The sequence below is a fragment of the Microchirus variegatus genome (genome assembly GCF_963457635.1).
Source record: "Microchirus variegatus genome assembly, chromosome: 12".
NCBI lineage: Eukaryota > Metazoa > Chordata > Actinopteri > Pleuronectiformes > Soleidae > Microchirus > Microchirus variegatus.
The window spans coordinates 20,791,439-20,817,590 of NC_139813.1; the positions used below are offsets into that span (position 1 = coordinate 20,791,439).

Here is a 26,152-nt window from a genome sequence, read left to right on the forward strand (position 1 = left end):
ACACTTTCTAAGCCGATAACCCAAATGCAGCACACTTGAAACAGATACATCTGTTATTTGAGTTGACCTCTTAAAAGCTTGGAAAGGAGAGCCTACATTAGCAATGACTACAAATTAAAGACTTCCTACCATATAAATTCAACTTCAAAGCGGTAACTTTTTTCCACTTGAACGTCATCTTACACGTATACGGGCGACTTATGTGAAATCTGAATTTACTCTCAGTCTCATTACTCGACATTATCTGGCTTCACTTCTCTTCTCCGCCTCCTCCTCCTCCTCCTCCTCTTCTTCAAACGCTCCTTTTGTGTACAGCATCTGTGTACGTTAAACCCCACACTCTTGTCCCGTAATCCAGCTGTGTTGTACGTTTTTTTAAAACTAAATCTGTGTCAACTGTGTATCAGGTACATAAATCACGTGATTTATTTAATTAGCCTAAACCCCCCGGGAGATCTCACACTCCTCATGGAATGCCTTCGCTGACTGACCTCATGGAAAACTGCGGCCTGCCAAGGTTCCCTCTCATATCCCCTAAAAAGGAACCTAAGGAGTAGGTTTGGAAATAGATCCTGATAAGGATTTTTTCTTTTTTCACAGTGGAAGGAAAACATTAGACCATATTGGCTGCACACACACACACACACACACACGCCGGCTCAGATCAGTGCCCTTTCAACAGATGTTAAAAAGTTAGCGTGGGTTTCTGCTACCAGACAGGTACATTTGCAGCTCTCTCTCCGTTCGTTTTTTTTTTGGTCTTCAAGGCTTGTGATACTTTAGTGTTCGGGCCTCAGCTGTGCGTTTGATGAGAACACATGCTCCCAGGCCCCACGGTTTTTGGAGTGCGCACAGGGGTAACCAAGTTAGAGTGAACCCAGACAGATGCTCTGCCAATGTGCTGTCTCCTCTGGCGTTACATCAGACTACACGTGATGAATACATCCCCCGTATCAGCCTCCCTCTTCCCCCCCCGTCTCCGTTACACGGGCCGGACAGCCTCCTTGTTCACTGTCGCTTCCGATAATGAAAGTTTGATTAGAGAGATTATTCTTCCTGCTTTACAGTTTGCCCGACAGCCGCGGTAGTAGTATAGTGTAGATGATTATACCTGGCGCGCTAACAAACATAACAAAGTGCCTCTCTTTGAAAACGATCTGAGATGACAGGCCATTACATTGAACGTAGTGGAAAAAATCGTTTAACAACCGGCGAAATTTGTTTTTCGAGGCATCTCCGTCTTTTTTTGGTACGCGATAAAAGGATTGTGTTCAAATATTATGCTTTTATCCAAAGCGTGTTTCAAGCCAATTTTCACCCACTCACAAACACAGATAAGTACCATGCACCGAGTAAATATCCATTTGATTTTTTTGGACGATGAGTGATGCTGTCGACCTCCTTACGGAAAAAGAAAACACCAGTTATTTGTTCGGTAACACTTTAGAACAAGGAACACATATTCACTATTAACTAGGTGCTTACTAACATGCATATAAGTGACATACTCGCCCCTTTATTAGTAAATATTAAGCACGTATTAACCCCTAACCCTAACCCTATGTAACCCTAACCCCAACCCCAACCCTAACCCAAAGAAAGGGTTTTTCCAAGGGTTCTTGGTAACACTAATGGTTCCAGTAAGAACCATTTTGATCCAGAAAACCGTTTAAAATCCCTTTCCTGGATAAAGGGTTTTAAAGGGGTTCTTGGTTCCACCATCACACTGAGTGACAGACACCCAATTTGTGGTCATAGTGGCTGTTGTCCAACCAAACCTTTGAGTTTTCGATCCACAGTTCCTGTGCTGTACGAACATGCTGGCATCTAAGTGTAGTCACCCTTCCCTTAACCCAGATTTGTCAGATTTGTACAGTACGGTGGCCTCTGCATTAGAGGAAGTATGGAATATGTCTTCCACGAGTTTCTGTCTTCTGTTTCCTTCCTGTCGTTAGCTTTTTTGCGGGTGCTCAGCATCATTAGCGTATCTGCTGAAAGTCTGTTTGTGTTGCTGTTAAAACTCCAAAAATCCAAGCCCTTCAATATAGTTCATAGCAAAGGTTTATCCTAAGACTTCAAAACAAACCAAATCATTTTTTATTACTTGTACAAACATACTTGATGCCAATAGCGCCAACTAAATGGGACATACCGGGCACGTAATCCCAGAATTGGGTGACTGGGGGCTCGTAAGTGCTGGTGTTTGCCCCGCGTCCAGGTAAATGAACAAGTTTGCATCAGACTGGACATGTAGTGCAAAAATAAATGAAATTGCCAAATCAACATTGTGGAAGAAATTCTGTTGCTGTGACCCCGCAAACAACGGGAGAAAAAGGCACTCAAACCTCTGCGTATATCTAACTGAATAATTCTGCACTTGGATGAAAAAACTCTCCATTTTGAACTCATTACATGGACATTACACAGCGTTTGTCAGCAAGGCCTTGTGGGTCACAAGCTGGACACAATAATGGAGGGAGGTGGGAGAGCCAGAGCTGTGTTTTAGTGTTTTAGTGCCTAAATAAACAACGGCGGGGTCGTCTGGAGTTTGAGGTGTCTGAGACTCACAATTGATGGGGGTCTGTGGGTTCGCGCTTCGTGGGAAATCCAGGATCATTATAAACTTCTCTCCCCGCTAACATCTCGGGGTGTCATTTTGTGAAAAAAACGTTCACATAGGGTTATACAGATTGCCGGGGTCGTGTAATGATATCTTAGGCCAGACGCAGCTGGAGATGAAAGCAAGCTGGAGGGGGGGTGGAGGGGGGGGGGATAGAAGGCATGCTGGGAAGTGGAGACAGCTTGTACCCAACAGACGACGTGGATCAGTGTTTGTTTGCACGTTGGAACGGAACATTCCCCCCCCCCCCTCCACCCCAATTTACGCAGCATTTCGGGCGATGGTGTAAACGGGGGCCACCTGTATGTCCAAGAGCCACGCTCTCCATTTAAGGCCTCGCGTTGTGATCGCGCGTGACGCCTCCGGTGCGCACCGCGAGCTCTCTGCAACAGGAATGTGTTTACCGACCACTACAGGGAGACACGCGCGTACAGTGACGTCCTCTGCGTCACGTACTGCTGCTGATGTAAGGAGTTTTTAAACATTTGAATAGTATGAACGCTGTAGTGTAGTGTAATATTTTAAATATAAACGAAGCGTCTCTTACGTTTAGGCCATTGTCAAAGGAGTTCACACAGTGTTGATTAAGCCTATCAGCTCCACATGACTCCCTGTGTGAGAGTCTCTCTCTTTATCTCTTGGTTTTGTGTCTGTTACCACACTGTGGCACGTTCAAGCGAGGCAAGAGGAAGCTGCATTAGTACCAAATAGAATCAGAAGAAGAAGAGTTGGTAATGGTCTGTATTTATAGAGAGATTTTCTAGTCTTGATGAGCTGACAAAAACAAAGTCCCTATAACATAAATAATGACATTTTAAGATGAAGACATGTTAGGATGAGGTTATGGTTCGTTTTAGGGTTCAGGTTAGTTTAAGGGTTAGGGGCTAAATTTGTTTACACAGTCACATTATGGGGACTTGTCTTCCTTATGGGGACAAAAACAAAGTCCCTATAATGTTAATTATGACATTTTAAGGTGAAGACAAGATAGGACGAGGTTAAGGTTAGGGTAAGGGTTAGGCCAGTCGTTGTTATGGTTGAGGTTAGAGTCTCCTGGAAATTAATGAATGAATGAATGAAAGTCAATGTCATGTCCTCTGAAGTCATGAAACCAGACTGTCTCTGTCTGACTGGAAGGGGACAGGAAAGAGACGACTGTCATCGAGACACGGGGGCGATTATTTCAATTAGTTTGTACGTGTCTAACATTTACTCATTCAGTTACATCATATATATTTTTATCATTCAAAGAAACATTTTGGCTTTTTCGAGAACAATTCAGAACAATTAGGTAAAAAAACCCTACTTCAATTATGATAAACAAATATGATTGAAAAAGAAGAATAATGATGTTGTGGCGTCACCACTGTTTGTCTCTCTGTGTCTCTGTGTGTTCTCAAAGCCTGAGCACAGACTTGTTTCCGATGATATCATGTGTGAATCATCACTTTGGCTCGCCGCCAGCACTTTTCCAAAATCTTTTTATCACCAGGACGTGAAGGACATGTCCCCTCTCTTTTTATACCCTTGTCCCATTCACTCACTTTTATGCTTTTAGTTTGATTTACTCACTCAAATCTCTACGTGTCCTTGAGTTGATTAATTGATTCGTGGCTGTTCACGTCTTACCTATGCTACGTGAGCACCAGATTATTATTTTCTTTTTCTGACAACCACACAATACAGGAAATCATTTATTCCAGTTATTTTTTTTTTTGGAGGGGGGGGGGGGGGGCAGATTGACGTATATATACAGAAATGCAGGAAATATCATGCTTGTTCCACAGTTATATGTCTCCAATTTGTTGTAGAGTTACTATTCCTGCTTTTTAACAGTGTTAGGATTCTGACAATATGACTCTATTATCTTCTCTGCTTTGAGAAAGTCACTATAAGAGAACCTCAGATTAACCCTTTAACCTCTTCTTCATGGTTGCCCCCGCTGTACAGCCAACACAGTGATCCACAGAACGCCGAGACATCTCTTTACTAAAACCTCTGTAATTTCACTCTGCTTCACTTCAGCAGCATCAGATTTTGCACAGATTATGTCCACATGTTGTTACATGACCTCCATGCGTTTTTAAGCTCCTATTGCTTATTTTAAAGGTGATATTTGCTTTAAAATGCAATATTTTTTTAGGCGAGAGAAAAAAATCCTTAATTTATGCTGTGTTCCATGTACATTTACTCTGCCACAGTGGCATCTGAAGTGAAACTTACACCTCTGGTGGAATCTAACAAGTGTTATCTTGTTAGACTCTACCAAGCTACCAAGATAATCCACATAGAGCTTGAAACTGCAGAGCTTTACTCTATTTAGTTTGGGCATGTCATTTTCGAGCAGGGACTCCAAAAAGAGGGTCAGGGAAGAAGAGGTTAACACCTTAGCCTCAAAATGTTCGTGTGGACTTTTCTTGCTTATTTTAATCAGAAAATGTGCTTTTTCCCATTTTTCCGGAATCATATTGTTGTGGTTAACTGTTAACGTAGTGTATTAACCATTTAAAATTAAGAACAACAAAGTTTTATTTAGAAAAAACACTGTAGTTGTACATGAACACCAGTTCTACAGCAGAAACAATTCACTAAAACACTTAATAAGTTGTTTCCTGAACATGGCGGGTTACTGTTTCCACCTTTGGCTCGTTGTCTTGAGTGGATTCTTGCTCTACACAGCGACGAGTGTATTATTCAGTGTGGCACTGGCCGATCTCCAGCAGTAGTAAAGATATATCCGAGGACATTATCGGTTTCTGTTACAGAGTCATGAAGTTGTCTTTTCTGGGGTTTTTTTGGCTCCTTAAATCCCACATTTTAATTTGTGTTACATAGTTTTGCATAATGCCATCATTTGTGCCGTCTCTTTGAGGATTCTCACCCATTAAGGTGAGCTGATGAATCACGCTGGTGCCTCGCTCGTGTGTCGCTGTGCCCGGGTAATCAATGAAAGTGTAATTGCGTGACAGGGGAACCGGAGGCCCTAACAGCCACATTATGCCATTCTTTGATGTATTTTCAAAGCCTGTTTTTTTAAGCCCCACCTAATTAATCAGACTAATGAGATATTTAGATGTAGTGGCCACATGCAGGCGCGGATCTGCTCTCGCTCAGCTGAAATTATTTTGCATTGTGCGGCACAATATCAGACGTCTGAGTGAGGGTTAATATGACACAGCAGTGAATAAATCTGCTCAAGTGAATGTGGGAGGATTAAAAATGAGTGAAATGAATTAGTGGGTAAAAAAATGTGTTTCAGGTCAGGATTAAAGACTCTGGAATCACAAAATGTTTGGCAGTGTTGAGGAGCGGAGGGGAAAGATATTGTAACGGAAAATTTGTTTTATTCTTATTGTTTTTTTTTTGGTATATAATGATTTGTTTTGAAGCGTTTAAATTGGGACCAGCTTGTTGCTGGAGGCATTAGCGTAAATGATTGGCTGTAAATTATGATCCAGTAATGAGAGGCAGCGACGAGGAGGGAGTGAGCGTCTGTGCACCTGTGCTCGGCTCACATTTATTAGCTTTTAAAAAAACCTCTCATCGCGTCTCAATGTTGTGAGATTTTCATATTTTCTTGTACACGATAATTATGGAAATGAGGCCGCGCTGCAAGACAATCTGCGCCGTTACTCGCAGTGGAGTTGCTGTTTTCCCAGGGAAATAAAATGTAATTTCCTGTTTCCTTTTTTCTCTGTTTATCCATAAAATAGTTGCAGCCACTTTGCCAAAAATGACACAGCTCCGCTCAATCTGAAGGCTTCAGCGGGAGACAGCTGGCACAAGCGTCTTCCTCAGATGTCAGTCAAGATCCTGCTGCGGCCCATTGTTTTTTTTTTTCTTTTTTTCACCTTTCAGAACGGTGAGGCTGCACTTTTCCCCTCTGACAGTAATTCGTGTAAACACAACGTCGTCTCTGATGATAACTTTGTCACTGCTGGATGCAGCGGGAGAAGTTTGGAGGAAGGGCTGACGTTATGCGAGTCTCTCTCTCTCCCGCTCGCTCACACACACACACACACACACACACACACACACACACACACACACACACACACACACACACACACACACACACACACACACACACACACACACACACACACACACACACACACACACACACGTGGCGGGCAGGAGTCGCTGTCCTGTCGCCTCCAGCGTTCATGTCCACTGTTGACGAGTGCCGCTGTCACTCCGGTCGTTTCCACCCCTCCACGTCTCAATAAGCTGCTCCCTGGTGCTGACAGCTCGTGACAGGCCTGCAGCCCCTGTTCACCTGAACACACGGTCCCACTCACTCCACAATCAATGGTTCATTAATAATAAGTGCATGCTCCTCTTTCTTTCTTTCTTTCTTTCTTTCTTTTGCTAGCTTTTACACTGTAAAAATCTCATCTCTACACTAGATAGCTAGCTAGCTAACTAGAGATAGATAGATAGATAGATAGATAGATAGATAGATAGATAGATAGATAGATAGATAGATAGATAGATAGATAGATAGATAGATAGATCTCTCGTCTCTACACTAGATAGCTAGCTAGTTAGCCAACTAGAGCTAGATAGATAGATAGATAGTGTAAAACAGTCTCTCATCTCTACTAGATAGCTAGCTAGCGAGCTAATTACAAGCAGACAGATAGATAGATAGATAGATAACTAGAGATAGATAGTGTAAAAGAGTGTTCTCATCTCTACACTAGATAGCTAGCTAGCTAGCTAATTAGAGACAGATAGATAGCTAACTATAGATAGATAGATAGATAGATAGATAGATGATAGATAGATAGATAGATAGATAGATAGATAGATAGATAGATAGATAGATAGATAGATAGATAGATAGATAGATAGATAGTGTAAAAGAGTGTTCTCTCATCTCTACACTTGATAGCTAGTTAGCTAGCGAGCTAATTAGAGACCAACAGAAAGATATAGCTAGCTAGAGATAGATAGATAGTGTAAAAGATTGTTCTCTCATCTCTACACTCGATAGCTAGCTAGCTAGCGAGCTAATTAGAGATAGATAGATAGATAGATAGATAGATAGATAGATAGATAGATAGATAGATAGATAGATAGATAGATAGATAGATAGATAGATAGATAGATAGATAGATAGTGTAAAAGAGTGTTCTCCCATCTCTACACTAGATAGCTAGCTATCTAATAAGATACAGACAGACAGATAGATAGCTAACTAGAGATAGATAGATAGATAGATAGATAGATAGATAGATAGATAGATAGATAGATAGATAGATAGATAGATAGATAGATAGATAGATAGATAGATAGATAGATAGATCAAATGACCTGTGGGCCAATGAGTGTGTTTTAGTCAGAAGGAGGTCGGTCAAGTGAAAAAAGTCCAAGTTTTGGAGAAAAAAGACATTGAAACAATAGGATTTATGATGATATTTCACTTAATTTCAAAATGAAAGTGTTTGTTTGGATATGAAATTATAAATATTTTCCAATATAAAGATATCCATGATGAAATATACATCTATTCATTTAAAAATCTAACAGAAATGAGTCATTGTAACTTGATACTGATAAGTATTGGGCCACAGGTTTCAGACTTCTGACCTCTACTGAATGAAAAGTCTTTTCAAAATCCAGAAAATGTTCTGCACTGGCTCTCAGTCCTGCTCCCACACACCTGATTCAAATAGACACCTCATCAAGTAAGCGCTGCAGAGGCCTCGTAACAAGATATTTATTTGAATCAGGTGCTGGAGCATTCTCAAGGACAAGGATTGAGAAACACTGACAAAAGAAAATGAGAAAAAAAAACATATATATTATATTAATATTAATTGTAATTTATGTTACATGTTGTGCTGGGAATACTTTGAGCCATATTATTAAAGTTCCCGTAATTTGTTTTTCACGTCTGTTGGGTTTAAGCAGGGGAATAGTCAGAAGTCAATAACTGTTCAAGGTGGAAGCAAACGTGAGTGACGTTTATTACATTTCTCTGATGTCGTACTTGAGGGGGAAAGTAATAAATGCTTCTAAAAGTGGCAAAGAACCGGAGTAAATTGCTCTCGTCTCAGATGTAAGGAATAATGTAAAATGCCCCGTCAGAAAGTTATTATTTCAATAATGTATTCACAGCGGCTGAATGGAGCACATTTATATTCTGTGGCTCAACACACTGACCATTTCTTATACATTTTTAATAAGCACACAATCCACTGGAGAAAAAACAAGACGCTACAGTCGCTCATAATAAAGGTCAAAAGGAAGGCGGGCTGGTGCCATAAGGATGTGACATATTGTCACTGATGCAATGATTTTCCCACAAAACAAAACAACAATGGTCCCTAGAGGTTTAAATCCACATCAGCAATTAAGTGAATGAAAAATAATTATATTATTATATATATAATTATAAAAATAATTACAACGGTTAAACGAGATAATAATAAATAAATAACAAGTACCAGCTTAAGTGTTAGCACAAACACTTAAGACTTAGTGAAAAGAATAGAAAAAGCTGAAAGAGAACATGGATAATTGACAGTAAGCTAATTATGAATGGTTAAAAATAGTTCCACACTGTAAAAAATAAAACTCAAAATTTCAAGGCAAGTTGCTGAAATTTTGAGTTTTCTCAACTTTTTTTTTTTTTACAGTGCAGCTGATAGCAGTAGCACACAAACAGAATCATAATTTCAAAGATGAAGTCTTTAATATATCGTAAAATAGCTAGCAGTGGTATAAACAGCTGAATAGTTGGCAGTATGAATAAAACATGTAATGATTTATGAGGTGCTGTTTGTAAAGAGGCACATTTAAATTTTTAATTTTAGCGTCAAACTTTATTTATAAAGTTTTTTTGTGTTGCAAATTTTTTAACATGACCTTTTTCCACATTTATACCAATATTTGTGAGCTTACATATGCATACATATAATAAATAGTTAAATCTAAACTAAAAATATTAAATGTTAAATTTAAATCTCAATGTTAAATCTAAGTATAACATTTAAATATAAATGTTTCATTTAAATATAAATATAAATGTTAAATCTAAATCTTCTGTGTAAAACTAAATATTGAGCTAATTCAAATTCCGGAAACCAGAAGTACCAAAATAAAAGCTTGAGATGGTCTAGACTTTTAAGCTAAATGTGGCAAAATGTTTAGCTGAAAAAATAGCAATTATTGAATAAAAAGGTTCATTAATTCATGTTAATTTAACAGATAATCGGTAAAAATGGACTGGAAATAAACAATTTTCGCTATCCAGACATGTGCATCCAACAATTAATGGACAAACCTCTGAAATGCCCACTTCACAACACATCAAAGCCAATCATATAAATGCAAGTTTGAATAAAAAGGAACACATTGAGTGTCATTACAAAGACATAATATTTGAAAGATGACTGATAAAGTGGTGCTTGAACTCATCTGTGGAGGCAGTGAGTGTTGAGAGGCGCTGAATACCAAGGTCATGTTTGATGTTTAGTCATATCTCGTTACTGACGTTATATAAATATACATAAATGGTCGACTTATTCCCTCCTCGTTTTGGCAGCACAACTGGGAAAAGCTCTAAACAGATTTGGCAGCGGGCAGACAGATGGCTCGACCGCACAGATCAGCGTGACAATAAAAAACCCAGAGCCCGAAAGAATTAAATCAACCCCTCGTATAATTACATTTTAACTATCGGTCAAGCTTTTTTTTTTTTCCCATTTGCTCATCCCTTTGTTATCAGAGAACCATCTCTCAGCTCCTGTGTGCAACAGGTCCACTCGTGGAGAACGTGTTTCACGCTGTAATGATGCCGCAGGTCCTGTGGGACGAACGCGGCGATAAAGAGGAAGCTGTGAGACAAAACAGGGGGTGAGATGGTGATGCTTAATTTGAAATGTGAGTCGTGGCCATAATCTGGAATTGGCTGGTGTCGAGCACTCGCTGGTGTGATCTGAGTGACCACTACAGTAAATACACGTGTCTCTGGCATTATGTCTATGCGCTTAAGTGGTTTATCACTCGCTCTGTTTCTGTGGAGAGTAGATGGAGGGAAAGGTCCTCCAGCGACCTTTGACCTTTGCACACCATGAAGTGGCTTATTTAAGCATTTTGTTTGAATACATTTTCCATTTCTGTTTGATTTGATTAGCATCGAAGCGGGAAACTCACTTGTTACCACACTCTGAGAAATAAAAGTGCCAAGTAGAACCGTATAAGGTTCTTCGGCTTGTCCTCATAGGAGAACCGTTAGGGTTACTTGGAACCCTCCAAAAGGGTTTATAAAAAGGTTCTACCTGGAACCCTTTTACAACCCTTTATTCAGGAAAGGGCTTTTAAAGGGTTCTCTGGATCAAAATGGTTCTTACTGGAACCATTAGTGTTACCAAGAACCCTTGAAAAACGATTTCTTCTGGAAAGGGTTTTTCAGAAGCAAATGGTTCCAGGTAGAACCTCAGCCCTTGTAGAAGAACCCTTTTGGAACCCTTATTTCTAAGACTGAAGTCTTGTATAAAGTACCTTCAAGGGATACTTGAGTAAAAGTACAAGTATGATACCAATGATACCAATACAAATGACTTTGGTAGAAGTTGAAGTCACTTTTTTTAATAATATTACTTCAGTAAAAGTTTATGACATTTACTGTACTTAAGTTGTAAAAGTAAGGATTGAGCCATGGTAGCTCAGTGCTTCGGGTTCGATTCCTGGTTCTGCTCGTATGTGTCCTTGAGCAAGAGACTTAACCCCATGTTGCAGCGTGTGAATGGGTATGAAAGATGTTTTAATGGGCGAAAACTGTAGTTTAAAGCTTACCAAGACTAAAAAAAGCTCTATATAAATACAGACCATTTTTCAAATTTTCCTTACATGTTTTGACTTTACATTATGAAAAGACCCACGTTTGTGACCTGGTTGTGACAAGGTTCCTCATCACATGGAGTTTGCATGTGTGCGTTGGTGTTCTCCGGGTTCTCCCATAGTCCAAATACATGCAGATTTGGGTGATTAGGAACATTGGACCCTCTGGTTGTTTGTCCCCATGTGTCCCTGTGATGGACTGGTGACCTGTCCATGGTGTACCCCACCTTTCACCCTATGTCAGCTGGGATTGGCACCAGCGACCCTCGTGTGGAGGATAAAGCGGTCGACGATGGATTGATGGACGGATTATCTATGTGTCTCTCCGTCTGTCCATTCGTCTGTCTATCTATCCATCAAGGTCAGGAGTGGAATAAGCATTAGAATATAAAACACAAGTTGAAAATAGGAATATAATAAGAAAAAGGTGGATAGATAATAAAGTAAAAAGGTAGAGTTCCTAAGGCTCAAAGGACTGCAGAACATCATCCACTGGTGCTCTGTTTATTTGATGTGGAAAATGTTGAGGATTAATTAGGTGCAAATGTACTCATTAGCTGAGGCCACCACGCAGAGACAAATCGTCAATGAATTATTCAAAGTCTCTCTCCGTCAGCATCGGTGCTTTGCCTTTCCTGTCACACTGCTCTGCGTTCTCCTTTTTCCAATTGCATTCTGCCCGCCGAAATGAAGAGACTTTGAATTTATCACGAGTGCGGCTCAGAGAATACAAATCGTTTTATATCCGTCTGCTGCTGCAGGTTTGACAGTCGTCCCCGGGCCTGCAGCCTTGTCCTCTCAAACTCGTGTCCTCTGCACTGTAGATGTCATTAGTTCTGCCCCAGTAAATGTGCCCCCTCCCCCCTTTTTTTCTCTTTGTGTACCCCAGGATACGGCCATGCGGCCCCCAGCACAGATGTAGGGAAGGCGTTCTGCATGCTCTACGCCCTCCTGGGCATCCCGCTCACGTTGGTCATGTTCCAGAGCGTCGGCGAGCGGATCAACACCTTCGTCCGGTACCTGCTCCACCGCCTGAAGGAGTGCCTTGGCATGAGACACACCGAGGTCTCCATGGTCAACATGGTGATCATCGGCTTGATCTTCTGCATGAGCACGCTGTGCGTCGGCGCGCTGGCCTTCTCCCACTTCGAGGGGTGGAACTTCTTCCACGCCTTCTACTACTGCTTCATCACGCTCACCACGATCGGCTTCGGGGACTACGTGGCGCTGCAGAAGGAGCACGCGCTGCAGAACAAGCTGGACTACGTGGCCTTCAGCTTCATCTACATCCTGACGGGCCTGGCCGTGATCGGAGCCTTCCTCAACCTGGTCGTGCTGCGCTTCATGACCATGAACGCCGAGGACGAGAAGCGGGACGCGGAGCAGAGGGCGCTGCTCGCGCACAACGGTCAGGCGGGGCACGTCAACTGCTCCGCGGACCCGGCCTCGTGTTCCTCCACGCCGTCCGGATGCGGCGGCGGCGTCGGTGGCGGCGGGGGGAACGCGGTGGGCGGCAGCGGGGGAGGCGCGGCCAGCCGGGGCCTCCGCAACGTCTACGCCGAGGTGCTCCACTTCCAGTCCATGTGCTCGTGCCTTTGGTACAAGAGCAGGGAAAAACTGCAGTACTCCATCCCCATGATCATCTCGCGTGACCTCTCCACCTCGGACACGTACATGGAGCAGGGGGAAGCGTTTTCCAACCCGCTCCACTCCAACGGCTGCATGTGCAGCCTGCAGTGTCACTCGGGCATTAGCTCGGTTTCCACCGGCCTGCACAGCATCAACACCTACAGAAGACTCAATAAGCGCAGGAGCTCCATCTAGACGGGAGGACTTCGTTCTCAAAGGTCAAATCCCACGTGAAGAGGGAGGAAACTCCTGCCGTGGTACTATATTAGCTGCGGACATCAGGGTTCCTACACACATGCAGCGTTCCAGATGTTTGCTTCTCTTCCGGCTTTGTGGAGCTGCGGCGTCCGGACCGTCAGCCGCGTGTTTAAACCATCCATTAGCTCAGCACAAACCATTTAGGACTCACGTTGTTCCTGGGGAAATAATGCTAATGGTTGTTTATAAAGCAAGCAAACACAGAAACTGTCTGTGAACACCTTTGAGTTCTAATAATAAGAGTCACGTCGTTTGATTCCGATAGTTCTTTGGTCGAGGACGTTTCAAAAGGGACAAAATACACTGTGAGACATGTTTTTAAAGAGGGACGGTGGGTGTATTAACTGTATATATATAAAACCCACTAAGACATATTTTATTGATGAATCTGAAATTAACTTTTTTCAGTAAGACTTTCAAAAAGCAATCTTAGGTTGTAAATATTAAAGCCACTTCAGAATGTGTGTATATATATATATATGTATATATACATATATATATTCAGGCACTTCATTTAGCAGTGGTCCATGAGGAAAAGCCTATTTTTTCAGTGAAAGTGTTCAGATTATTATATCAGCGTCTTCTCCCATGTGTGTGTGTGTGTGTGTGTGTGTCTCTAATTGAATTCCATGGTTCAAGCCAAAATTAATTGTCTCACCTGTTTCGTGTGTTTTCCTTTAGATAACAAATAAAAACACAGTAAGCGTTTTCCTAACTGCTGCTGCTCCTCGTGTGTTTTGTACAAACCACTACTTTTTTTGTTCCTTGTGTCACTTGTTGCTACTCGTAGCACAGCTGTAACCTGATCTGTTGAGCCCGTTTGCTCGCGTTGTGCGTTTCGTAAGGTCATGATCGTTATTCACTGCTGCACCTTGTACGCTTTAGGACACTGGAATTCAGTGCACTATTTGGTTTTATTACTATTATTTTTATTTTTTAAACCTAATGGAAATGACAAGCCCTTATTAATTAAAAATATTTGAATGATTTCTCCCGTGTTGTTGATGTCTCTGAATAATATCAGTACACCTCACACAGAAACATGGCCTCAGAATTTAATTTCCTCCAAAAAACACCATGTAAGTCATTTAACAGCCAACGCAGATTTCCATGTAGTATTTATTTGTGTTGGCCTCCTAAGGAGTAATCTAACATAACATGTTGTTGTTGTTGTTGTCATTTTTGCTTTTTTTGATGTCTTAATATGTTTAGTCATGTCACGTTTATTTCAATCACATTTTTTTCTTTTTCTTACTGGAACATTAACTTATGAACTGCAAGATGCTTGTTGATGTTCTTCAGCATTTTTCAACCCCCCAGTAGAGGGGACTGCAGTCTGTGTGACTATACCTTCATAGTATGTTCTTTTTTTGTTGTTTTTCTTTGACAATAAAAGTATGATTTAAAACAATATTTAGTCTTGGTGGTCTTCAGTGAATTTTAGTCTTAATTTTACGTAAATCCTAGGTAAATCCTCTATTGTTTATGCTACATGAGTAATTAGATGAATTAACCTGATTTGGGGGCAACTTTTGATGACCCCAGTCCACATTAATGCTCTTTTTCACACAATAACAATACAAAACACGATTAAATATACACTTAAGCTTAAGGATACCATTCCCAATAACCCTAAATTGCATCAGATTTTCGGAATAACTTGGATATTTCAAAATAATTACCTGAAGGAGTGGTCACATGACAATTCAGTGTTCAAGTTTGGATCCTGAGGGCCTTCCTGTGTGGAGTAAAAACACTTAAATTGGATATTAGGTTATTTAGACACTCTGAATTGACCAAAGGTGTGAGAGTGAAGGGTTTTCCAGGGTGTAAACCCTCCCTATGTCGAAATAAGGGTTCCAAAAGGGTTCTTCTACAAGGGCTGAGGTTCTACCTGGAACCATTTGCTTCTGAAAAACCCTTTCCCGAAGAAAGGGTTTTTGGTAGCACTAATGGTTCCAGTAACACTTTAAAAGCCCTTTCCTGAATAAAGGGTTTTAAAAGTGTTCTTGGTGGAACCTTCATAAAAAAACTTTCTACCTGGAGCCAAAAAGGGTTCTCCTATGAGGACAAGCCAAAGAACCTTATATGGTTCTACTGAGCACTTTTATTTCTAAGAGCGTATCGGAGAAAATGACATGAAAAAACAACAGTAAAACAAGATTTTCTGACTGATTTTCTTTCCATAAACACAACACAGAGAACAAATAATGAGTTTAATCTCTGATGCGTGAAGAACCCTTTAGTTCTCAGTGTTCCCTCTCAGCACTGACCAGCTCTTTTTGAATGTACCGTTGACAAACTACAGTAAAGCGCTGGTGTGTGTTGTTTTTTTAGGACACAAATGTCATGTGACAGGGCTGCGGTTCTTCACGCTTAAACGCTCAGGCCTTTGGAACACGTTGAGTTGAGTCAAATCTGATGGTGATGTTTATATTGAACCATTTTTTTTTTATTATTATTATTTTTGCTGTTGGAAACGTGAGATACCTTAAAAGACGGCATAGAGCGTGAATGCTCTTTTGTTATTTAAGGTTATATAAGGCTGAGATAACTCTTAAGCCGATTAGATGTGGCAGATAAATATGTGCAAATCCCTGTAGGCTGAAGGTTTCTAGTGGTTATAGTATGGACGAAGCAAGGAGCCAGCTGGAAACGGTGAATCTCCACCTTGCGTCGATTAAGTGGAAAATCCATACGACAGTTTGGAATCGGCTGTCGAATCCAGGCGTTGATTCTGAGAAGAAGAAGAAGCAACATAAGTGTTTGGAAGTTAACGAGAACTGATTGGAGAAGAAAAAAAACGCCGCCGTGAAACGAAATGTGTGAATTCTTTGTGTTTCCTGGTTTTTCTGCAGATGAGTTCTTTTCAGAAGGGAAAGCGGCGCATATTCACGGCGGAATGAAAAGGAGAGGATGATTACGCTTGTTGGGTGATAGGTTTCTAATCTCTCCACTGCCTTCATCTCTAAACGTCCAGTATTTACTTCCTCTCCCGTCTCAATTATATTGCAACTGAAAATATTCTTGTCAGCCGCCAGAAAACCTCTTTTCTCCCTCACTCTCTCTCTCTCTTGAGGCGAATGCTTCCACTAATAGCCTGCTCAACTCTCTGCTGTGGATCATGTGGAGAGGAAATGTCTTTTTATGTGTTGAAAACTGTCTTTCCTGGAAGGGAGACAGGAAAAAAAAAAGAAAAAAGAAAAAAGCAGCGAGATTAAGTGTGTTTTCCAAATGATATGTCAAAATTACAAATTGCACACTTGGCTCTGGTGTGTTTTTTTATTCTTGTCAGTCAGTATGTGTGTGTGTGTGTGTGTGTGTGTGTGTGTGTGGGGTTTGATCTTCCAAGCGCCAAACCACTTTATGTTTTTGCTCCACCGTGTGATTGACAGCAAACTAAAAGGAGTAATAGATGCCACACAGGATTTAAAAAAAATAAAACACGTACGGCCTCTTTATTCATCTTCAAAAACAGGGGGGGAGGATTTCTGCCATGAAGAGTCGCTGGATATGATCTCTGTAAGTCAATTCACAGCCGAGCTGCTCCTCCTCCTCCTCCTCCTCCTCCATGTCAATCACACAACTCCTTTCACCTGCTGTCCCTCACACACTCACCTTCTCACCTGCTGCCCATTCCCACATTAATCCCTCAACCTATATATTGGTGCATCTTCACTTGCTCTTTTCCGCCAACGCTCCATGCAGACTGTACACACTGAAAAATGCTGCGTTATTTCATCACCCTTACTGTTGAATTATGAAATGAAAATGTGGGGTTTTGGGCAGAGGTGGAAAAAGTACTAAAATATTGTGTTCAAGTACTTTGCGTGGGGTGTGAGGGTAGTAGAAATATGAAAAACTATTTTGGAGCTCACGTGCCCGGCGCGACGTTTGTGACGATATTTCGTGACTTTTGGTTCTGGTGTATATTTCCCCCTGTAGGTCTTCATTGTGCTGAATTTTTATTTTTTACTCAGTAACAGATAGGATTTATAAAGTAACTAAGTACAATACTTGAGTCAATACGTACTCAAGTAAAATACAATATCCTGATTTTAAATTGTTACTTAAAAAATATACAAAAAATACACACAAAAAAAGTATTCAATACAGTAACTTGAGTAAATGTTATTAGCTACTTTCCATCTCTGGTTTTGGGTTATTATTTGGGTTATTTTTGTGCAACCTATGCATTGGGTTATATACAGTATATGGTTAAAATCCATCAACCCAACACACATCAGTTGACCCAGCACTCAAATCAAGTTGGGTTCATTTTAACCCAGTATTTCTAAGGGTGTGGCTGTTAGAAGTTCTGTGTCTTTTTGTTTAGCATTGACCATGAAGGTTTTTCTTTATGCTTCTTGACTACGATTCTTTTTCCTTTTTCTCACACAAACATCGCAGATTGTGGAGGGAGCACGGCATGTTTCCTCCTATTAAAACGTATATTTTGCATAATTTCATGTACGCACAAGCAGTTGATAGATGGGCTTAACGTTATAATCTATCTTGAAAGTGAGATCGCACCTCTCTTGTGTACTGCGATCACGCCGAACATCGACGCAGGTGTGTGATTGAGTGATACGACGCGAAAAAGAGTCTGTAAGAGTCGATTATATAGAATTATTCTGCCATTCATTGAAATCGGGACGATATCATAGAGTGTGGGAAGGAACGAGGTGTTTTTAAGACAAAATGGGATAAAATAAGGATGTTTTCTCCTCTCATTTATTGGCAGATATTCTCTCCTCTGTGTTATCTGCAGATAACAGCAGTTCCACCTTGCGTATTTCTCCCTAATACTCTGATTCCCTGGTATTATGAGACATGAGAGTAAATCCACAGGAGTCCGTGTGCAGACACACACATGCATATACAGTAAAACACACAAAAGCACTGTATAAATCTGAATTTCAGAACACACGTGGCCCCCCTCGAGTTAAATGGACACACCGCTCCAGAGCAGCTGTGATGTGATTATTTTAAGTGATGCACAGAGAATAAAAACGGCAAGCGGAGACGCTGCCGAGGCTCTTGTCTTACGTGACGCTCGTGACATTAGTGGCCCCCGTTGCGTAACGGCGACCTCCAGCTCTGCTGCCATTGACTCTGGCGTCGTCCCTCCTCCTCCTCCTCCTCCCACCACCACCACCACCAGTCGCCCATATCCTCTGTAATCATTCTGCATGCATGGCTTGAGACACAAGCCCAGCTCCGTTTGCTAGAAAAAGCTGTTGGCACTGGCCGAGATGTTCCCTCCCATCCGCTGACGCCATCGACCGAGAAGAGAGCGAGCAGGAACCACCAGCCAGCTCACGAGAGCACGCATCACACCCCAGGGCTGTAAACACTGATGTGCTATAATGGAAATATACACTAGTCACAGAAAGTTAGGGGCTGTTTGGCTTTTGGATTCAATTTCAGAATGCATCTAAAATGCACTCTAACATTTACAGGTGAATTTAAAGCGGACCTAGACCGGAAGTTCCAATTAAGGCTGTTTTTTTAGTGTGTATCTGCTACGCTGTGTTTTATTGTAATCTCGGGCTCAGCGAGATCTCTGAAAAAACCCGGTCCGGTTACATAAACAGCATTTCTCCGGAACAACAGATAGTCCTACTCCGGGCACTAGTCCGGGCACATCCGGTTGCGTACATTGAACCGCAGAAGAAGAAGAACGTCCGTTGTGGAGGTGTTTCACGAGCGACAGTGTCTTCTGACTCTGGGTTTGACTCCAGGTCAAAGTCATAAAAGGGACTGCGGCGGGGAGTCGTGACGAAGCTATATTTAAACATTGTTAAAACAATGTTTTGATAATGAGTAGCAGTGCATCCACCGTTCCAGAGGGGGGAGCTGCGCTTCTGAGAGCGGGTGTGCTGAATATGTCACTTCCGGGTACTGGCCAATCACAAGACAGTTGGGAAAGCTCTACGCTGGCTGGCCAATCACAAAACAGTCTGTCTTCTCGGGGCGGGATTTATGTCTGAAACAGCGCGGCTGAAGAGAGCTTCAGTAAGGAGAGATTTCTATCGGCTCGTTTACAGCAACTAGGAGGTTTTTGGCCATAAAAACAAATTAATGTATGAAAGTAGACCTCCATAACTAACATATATGTGCAACAGGACCACTCTATGTGAGCTTTAATAAACTTAAAAAAACAATCAATCCTAAAACCAATAGGAAGCCAGTGGAGAGAGGACCAACACAGTGATGTGTGATGTGGTCGCTCTTCTCTTTTCTGGACCAAGGAGTTTTGAAGGAGTTGGAAATTTCAACATTTGCCAGTTTGAATTTCGACTTTTCCTTAAATATTCACTCTCTCTTGTAGAATTAAATTAGCAAAACGAAACCCTTCTCACATTTGTATTGTATTAACAAAGCACCATCACGAGCAACCAGATATCTCACTTTGGCACAAAGAGTGGAAACGAAAACTGGAAACTTGCCCGAGTTTGAAAACGATCCAGACAGAGATCGACCAAATGAACTGTAAAGCAGAGCGAGTCTGCTGCTCTCGTGTTTTCCTCTCCTTTCTCCCGGTTCAATAATATTTTATTCATACTGCGCCGTGTTATTCCTCTGTCTGCAAATGTGCTTCCACTGTCTTTGCCAAGACGAGACACGGCTTCTCTAAACAGAGCCAAACCTGGTCGAAGACGGCTTCTCTAAACAGAATAAGGGTTTTACGTACGTGTGACGACGACTCGTGTGTGTGATCTGGTGGGTGTGACGTATGTGGTGTTTTGCAGGACTCGGAGGGACTAATGCGGTTTATGCGCCAGGTTGATTTGATTGAGCGGCGCGCCGCGCGGGTTCAATCGGACGAGAGATTTTAAAGTCGTCAAAAAAAAACAGGAGGAGCTGCGCGGCAGGAGGAGGCCTCGCATCTATTCTCACCAATAACTATCACTATATAAGGAAATGATTCATTATGTCCTGTCAGGTTTACACCAGTAATTACATCACCTTCTTACCTCCTCCCCCTTTTCCTCTTTCATCACTGTCAAAAAAGCAACACCCTCCTCTTTATACAAGAGCAGACAGGCCTTCAGGGCTGAAGCTCTGTCACATGTCAACCTTGGAACCTCAACTCTGCTGTGACAGCGAAACATATCTGGTTTCATTTTAGATTGAAATGTTTTTAAAAATTGATTTGGGGTAAGAAACGGGGGATAATACGCACATCCTGGAGGTTTAATAATTAACGGCATGGATGAAAAGGACAAGGAAAAAGGCCCCCGTGCAGATGCTCTGTGCCGTTTTCTGAACTCCAGTCGTCCGGTTTTTCACTCATGGGGTCCTCCTGTAGGTGTTTGTAAATGATTGAAATAGGTGCTGTATCAAATCCCCAGTCTCCATGGGCGCAATTTCAATTGTGCCCTTTTATCCGGAGAGAACTGCTGAGACCCTCGGAAATGTTTCTGACTTCAGCACGGATTAACATCAAAACTGCAGCGCCGCTACCATGTCACTTGTGATTAGATGTCCTCCACAAGAGGATCCGGAGGAGGGAAAATTTGCCAGGCCCCCCTTCATGGCCCGCACACACACACACACACACACACATATTTAACACACACCCGCCATGTTCCAGAGCCCTTTCAATGGTTAGATAATCAGCCGTGATTGTTGATTGTTGTGAAATCCATACACAGATCAACGAGAATAAACGTGGCGAAGAATCTTGCAATTATCATTATTAGCAGACCATCCTATTATAGTCTTGACACGCAGAATATCTGTCACTGAAAATGCTGAATTAGAACATACAGTATGTGAGTCATATTTTTTTGTATGTAAATATATACATGTAATGCACTTCCCCATCTTACATTTCCATAAGCAGAGGATTCCAATGCCCACACACACACACACACACACACACACACACACACACACACACACACACACACACACACACACACACACACATAAGTTATATGTTGTATATCTGTCTTTTTATCTAACATTACTTGCATAAAAAAGACTGGGTCACAGAAAGCTTAATTGGAGCTGCATGGTGAAGGAAACAGCAGCAGTCGTGTTTGAATATACAGGCACGTACAGTCAAGCAGCTAATCAGGAAGCATTTGACTGATATTGGTGGAGCACAAATTCTCTCAATATAAGATGATGACGTTCATGACAAGACAAAATATTATCGTGAACTAGCTTTAGCAGTAGAATCTGCTTCTGGGTGTCACGTAAAGCCTGCTCCACACTATAGAGGATTATCAGTCTTTTAATTCAGAGAAAGCACAGACTAGAAGATCCAGTCGAGACGCAGGACCTCACATTGGCGTTTAATTAAATGAGTTCAGGAAATGAGATTCCAGGGATTTGGGATCTCACAGAAACACGCGTGATTTCACGTGACTTCAGAATATCAACAGACATGGAGGCGCCATCAGTTAATAGCTGTGTGTGCGATGTTTTGTGCTGAGAAACGTAAAAAACAAAGCTGTGGATGAAGTCACGACTCAGAAGCAGGAATCAACTTGGCTTAGTTACAAGTTATGGTTTCTCGTCAGAAATCCAAAAAGACGCGTCTGTTAATCCCTCACAGCTACTGGATAATCTGTGCCAAAATCTGGCCACTTATTATCCTCTGTGGCAGGCTTTACTCGCGCTGTGTGCTTCTTTTACCTGCTCGAAAAAATGACTATACTGAGAAACTGACCAGCTTAATCAGCCTAATCTGAATTTATTTATGACAGACGTGTGTTTTATTTTTTAAGGGAATCTCTCAGGAAGAGGAGACACTTCATATTTTCCATGAAGCATGAAGCATAATCACGACTACTGTCCCGGTGTGTTGTTGACACGGGAGATAATAGAGGACGAGTGGACGGTGAAGACAGCGGGTCACAGGTCGGCGGCATCTGCGTCAGAGGGTTTTGTTGTGTTTTCAAAAAGGCAATTAGTTTCTGTTTTTTTCAATGTAAACAGAAAAGGTTAACAGGTCACAGCCTGAAACCACACAGTAGATTCTGAAATGATATATTTATATATATATATATATATATATATATAGATATGAGATGATTCCTGTGTTGACTTTTATGGTTTAAAAATACTGTTCCCTAATTTGACACCCCTTAATCTTAAGGAGAATTTCCCCTCTTGCAAAGGAGACATGTCTCCATGATACTGTGTCCAAATATGGACCTGAGTTACTGGCCTCGCGTCTGCAGCGTACACCGCGGCTCTGTCATGGAACAATGGTGAATAATAATAATAATGATATCGTAACCTTTTGAGATTTCAAACCTCGGTAACGTGAAGGGCGTGAGTGATTAAACGCGGCTCTTGTTGTGACTTTTATTCCCCGCGTAAGATTTAATAAATGGAAAGAATAATATTTATACGCTTTGCCCTGGAAGTCTTTGTGTCTGCAGACTTTATAGGAGTGTATTGAAAGCACATGCGATACATGTCAGTTCCCAGTGAGTGGATTTGTAAACAGTGCCGGTAATTGTGAGCTGCTGTTTGAAGTCACACAAAAGGCAAAAGCTTTGTCATTAATATGGAGGAAAAAAAAGGTTATAGAATGTTGCTAAACAAGCGGCCGGGACGGTTAGAAGATAAACACGAGGATTGGTTCGCTGGACAGTTTTCCACTGAGTGAACGTGAATCATCCTCATGTGACGAATGTGATGTTTTCTCTTGGAAACGTCAGCGACAACATGAGCACGAGAGCAGCGACAGGTGCAACTGAACTGTCATCATACGCTCTGAGAAATAAGGGCTCCAAAAGTGTTCTGTAAGGCTGAGGTTCTACCTGGAACCATTTGTTTTTCAAGGGTTCTTGGCAGTGCTGTGCGTTAACACGCGACACGTTTCCATGACGACTGACCGAAAAAAGATGCAGATGACGCGTGCCGCGACACCGGAGTCCAGGCATCGTTTACCAGTTAGCTCCGTTAGCGTCGTTAGCTCCTTTTAGCGAGCCTACAGTCGAACTGGAGCGATCTGTTTATTAAACGAAAAGAGCAGCGCTACAAATAACCAGCGTACCTGTGTACTGCGTATGTGTGCCTCAGTTTTTACAGTTTATTGCGACTTTAGAGACTCATTTTAACAATCGGGGAGACGCGTAAACATGACGTCACATGCGTCTTTGTCCGGTCAGTCGTCATGGAAATGTGTCATGCGATAACGGTGACGCCGTTGACGCGTTAACGTTTGACAGCACTAGTTCTTGGTAACACTAATGGTTCCAGTAAGAACCATTTTGATCCAGAGAACCCTTTAAAACCCATTTCCTGAATAAAGGGTTTTAAAAGGGTTCTTGGGTAACACTAAGGGTTCCAGGTAGAACCTATGAGGACAAGCCAATGGCGGCCCGCAGAAACATTTCTGGCGGCCCGCAATGAATTACAGTTGATAGTTTTAATCCAGGAGGCACTAAGCTTGTTAAATGTTTATTGGACATTACTGGATACAGACCAACAAGTGTAAACAAAAATACTGGGTATTTACCTGGTTTCTATATGGTGAATTTTAGTGTATTATTGGGTTATAAGCTGGTAATAAGCAGGTAGCTACAGCCCCAGTAAATATATGGTAACAGAAATGTGTTACTTGGTATTAACCTGTAATTAGAAGGTAAGAACAATGGCCAAAATACTGGGTAATTACCCAGTAAATTATAAAGCGTTATTATATCAATGCTTAAATTACATTATATTAACGCTTATATTACTTAACGCTAAACTGTAGAACTGCAATCTGGTCATTAAAATGACTACAAATGGGATTTCTTTCTGGGGTTTTTTTCTTTTTTTTTCCTTTGGCGGCCCTGAGTCCAATGTTGGGTTCCTAAATTGGCCCTCAGGTATCAAAACTTTGAGAACCCCTGATTTATAATGTCCGTAAAACATTTTCCTGACGAATCAATGGCAGTTGTTGCCAGATCTTGTGAGAGAAACGAGCGAAAAAAACATCAAATAATGGTTTATATGATCGTTATCATCGCTGAGCAAACAGTAAAAACTTACAGTATCTACTGCTGTGTGTGCATGTAGGTGAGCAGAGCATAAACTTCAAAGTAAATATGACGCACAAAACCAATTACATTGATTTACGGAGGCCGGAGGAGTCATCAAACAGGTCTGATGAGATGTACAGTAGCTTAGCAACAGGGGTGATTAGGTTAAAGCCACTAACTTGCACCTGCTTCATCTCAACAGACACTCAATGTAATTCATCAACGCTGCACACGGGGATAGATGTGACTGTGACGCCTTATTTTCTTATTGTAAAGCTTCTGTTTATGTTTTCTCAATGAAGCAGAGCGCAGCAGGAAATAGTTCAGATCAGTGTTTCCTTCCATTTTTAAGCTTCTGAACTCACCTTTTAATCCACACTCTTAGAAATAAAAGTGCTAAGTAGAACCATATAAGGTTCCACCAAGAACCCTTTTAAAATCCTTTATTCAGGAAATTTTAAAGGGTTCTCTGGCTCAAAATGTTTCTTACTGGAACCATTAGTGTTACCAAGAACCCCTTTTCAGAAGCAAATGGTTCCAGGTAGAACCTCAGCCCTTGTAGAAGAACCCTTTTGGAACCCTTATTTCTTAAGAGTGTAATTAATGTTGCAGTTCATGCTCCTGAGAGGATGAACCATTGTCTTCTGGCCAAATTAACGATAAAAAATTGACTTACGGATACTTTTTTATTTTGTCCCCTTGAGGGTAATTTAGTTTGCAGCAACAATCATGAACAAAGATCATATGTAAAAACACCTCATTTACATCTTAAATGCACATTGCATTAACTTCCCAGCGTTGTGTAACGTGCTTCAGCTGAAGCCCACATTTTGCTTGTGTAAGTTTAACAACTTAATGGCCCGTGGTGTAAAATCACCCACGGTAGAGTCGACCTTGCCCTATATGTGTGTCTCTGTAGATGTAGATGTAGATGTAGATGCTCTCCGCGCTCGGTTTCCCCTGACATTGGCATTTCCAAACCGTCAGATGAAGAACAAAGGTTAAAACACTTAAACACAATAAAAGCAGTCACAGTCAAACATGTGGAGCACTTTAAAAATGTACATTAAAAGATAGCAGTGTCTTGTTGTTTGTGCCATTCATATTTCATTAAAGATATATGATATCTTTATTCAGTCATTAGTTTGGTGGGGTTTTTTTTCTTAATTTCCACACAAAATAACTCATAAACATAGGAAATAAATAAAAAAAGAAATAACTTACTTCCAAATAAGATAAAGAAATTGTTTTCAGAGAGAGAGAGAGAAGGGAATATCATTTAAGAGGGAGACTACATTTAAAAAGAACAGGTTTTAAAAGGTATGTGTGTTTCAATCTCAGGGATTAAGTTACATTATAAAGAGTTTCTTCTCTGTTGGGCCTTTGTGTGAAACACAGTCAGTCCATGCATCCCACTTCATTCTGTGGTCAAGAACAACACACTTAAAGATATTCAGTGAGATTAATGAAGGTGGTGCTCTAAAGAGATTATTCAGATTATTGTTTTTTTCTGTATGTCTTTACACTGGTTTTTACTGTATGCTGCATCATTATATTCAATCATTTGAAGACACAGTTAATGATCCAGTTGATCCTCCCTTTAGTCCACTTTTTTCACGTATACATTTGTATGCTGTAGCTTCCTATAGGTCTTTAGATGTAATATTATGATATAATTTCACGTAATCACATTGCATTCCTTGTTATAAAGATTTAAATGAATGTAAATATGTTATCTTCTTACGTTCCCGCTGCAGTAAAAGTATGAAACCTAATCCCCATATCTATTCTTTAC

The 26,152-nt window shown here is 41.2% G+C and overlaps 1 protein-coding gene across 1 annotated transcript in view; it reads left to right on the top strand.

The window, feature by feature from the left end:
- kcnk3a (potassium channel, subfamily K, member 3a) overlaps positions 1–13,297 on the top strand; it is a gene marked incomplete at both ends in the record, with an annotated part of 34,980 nt that extends 21,683 nt beyond the window's left edge. Inside the window, one exon of the mRNA XM_083898374.1 lies at positions 12,363–13,297. Coding sequence (XP_083754500.1) covers positions 12,363–13,297 — 935 coding nt within the window. The remainder of the gene's footprint in view (positions 1–12,362) is intronic.
- Positions 13,298–26,152: the final 12,855 nt, after the last annotated feature.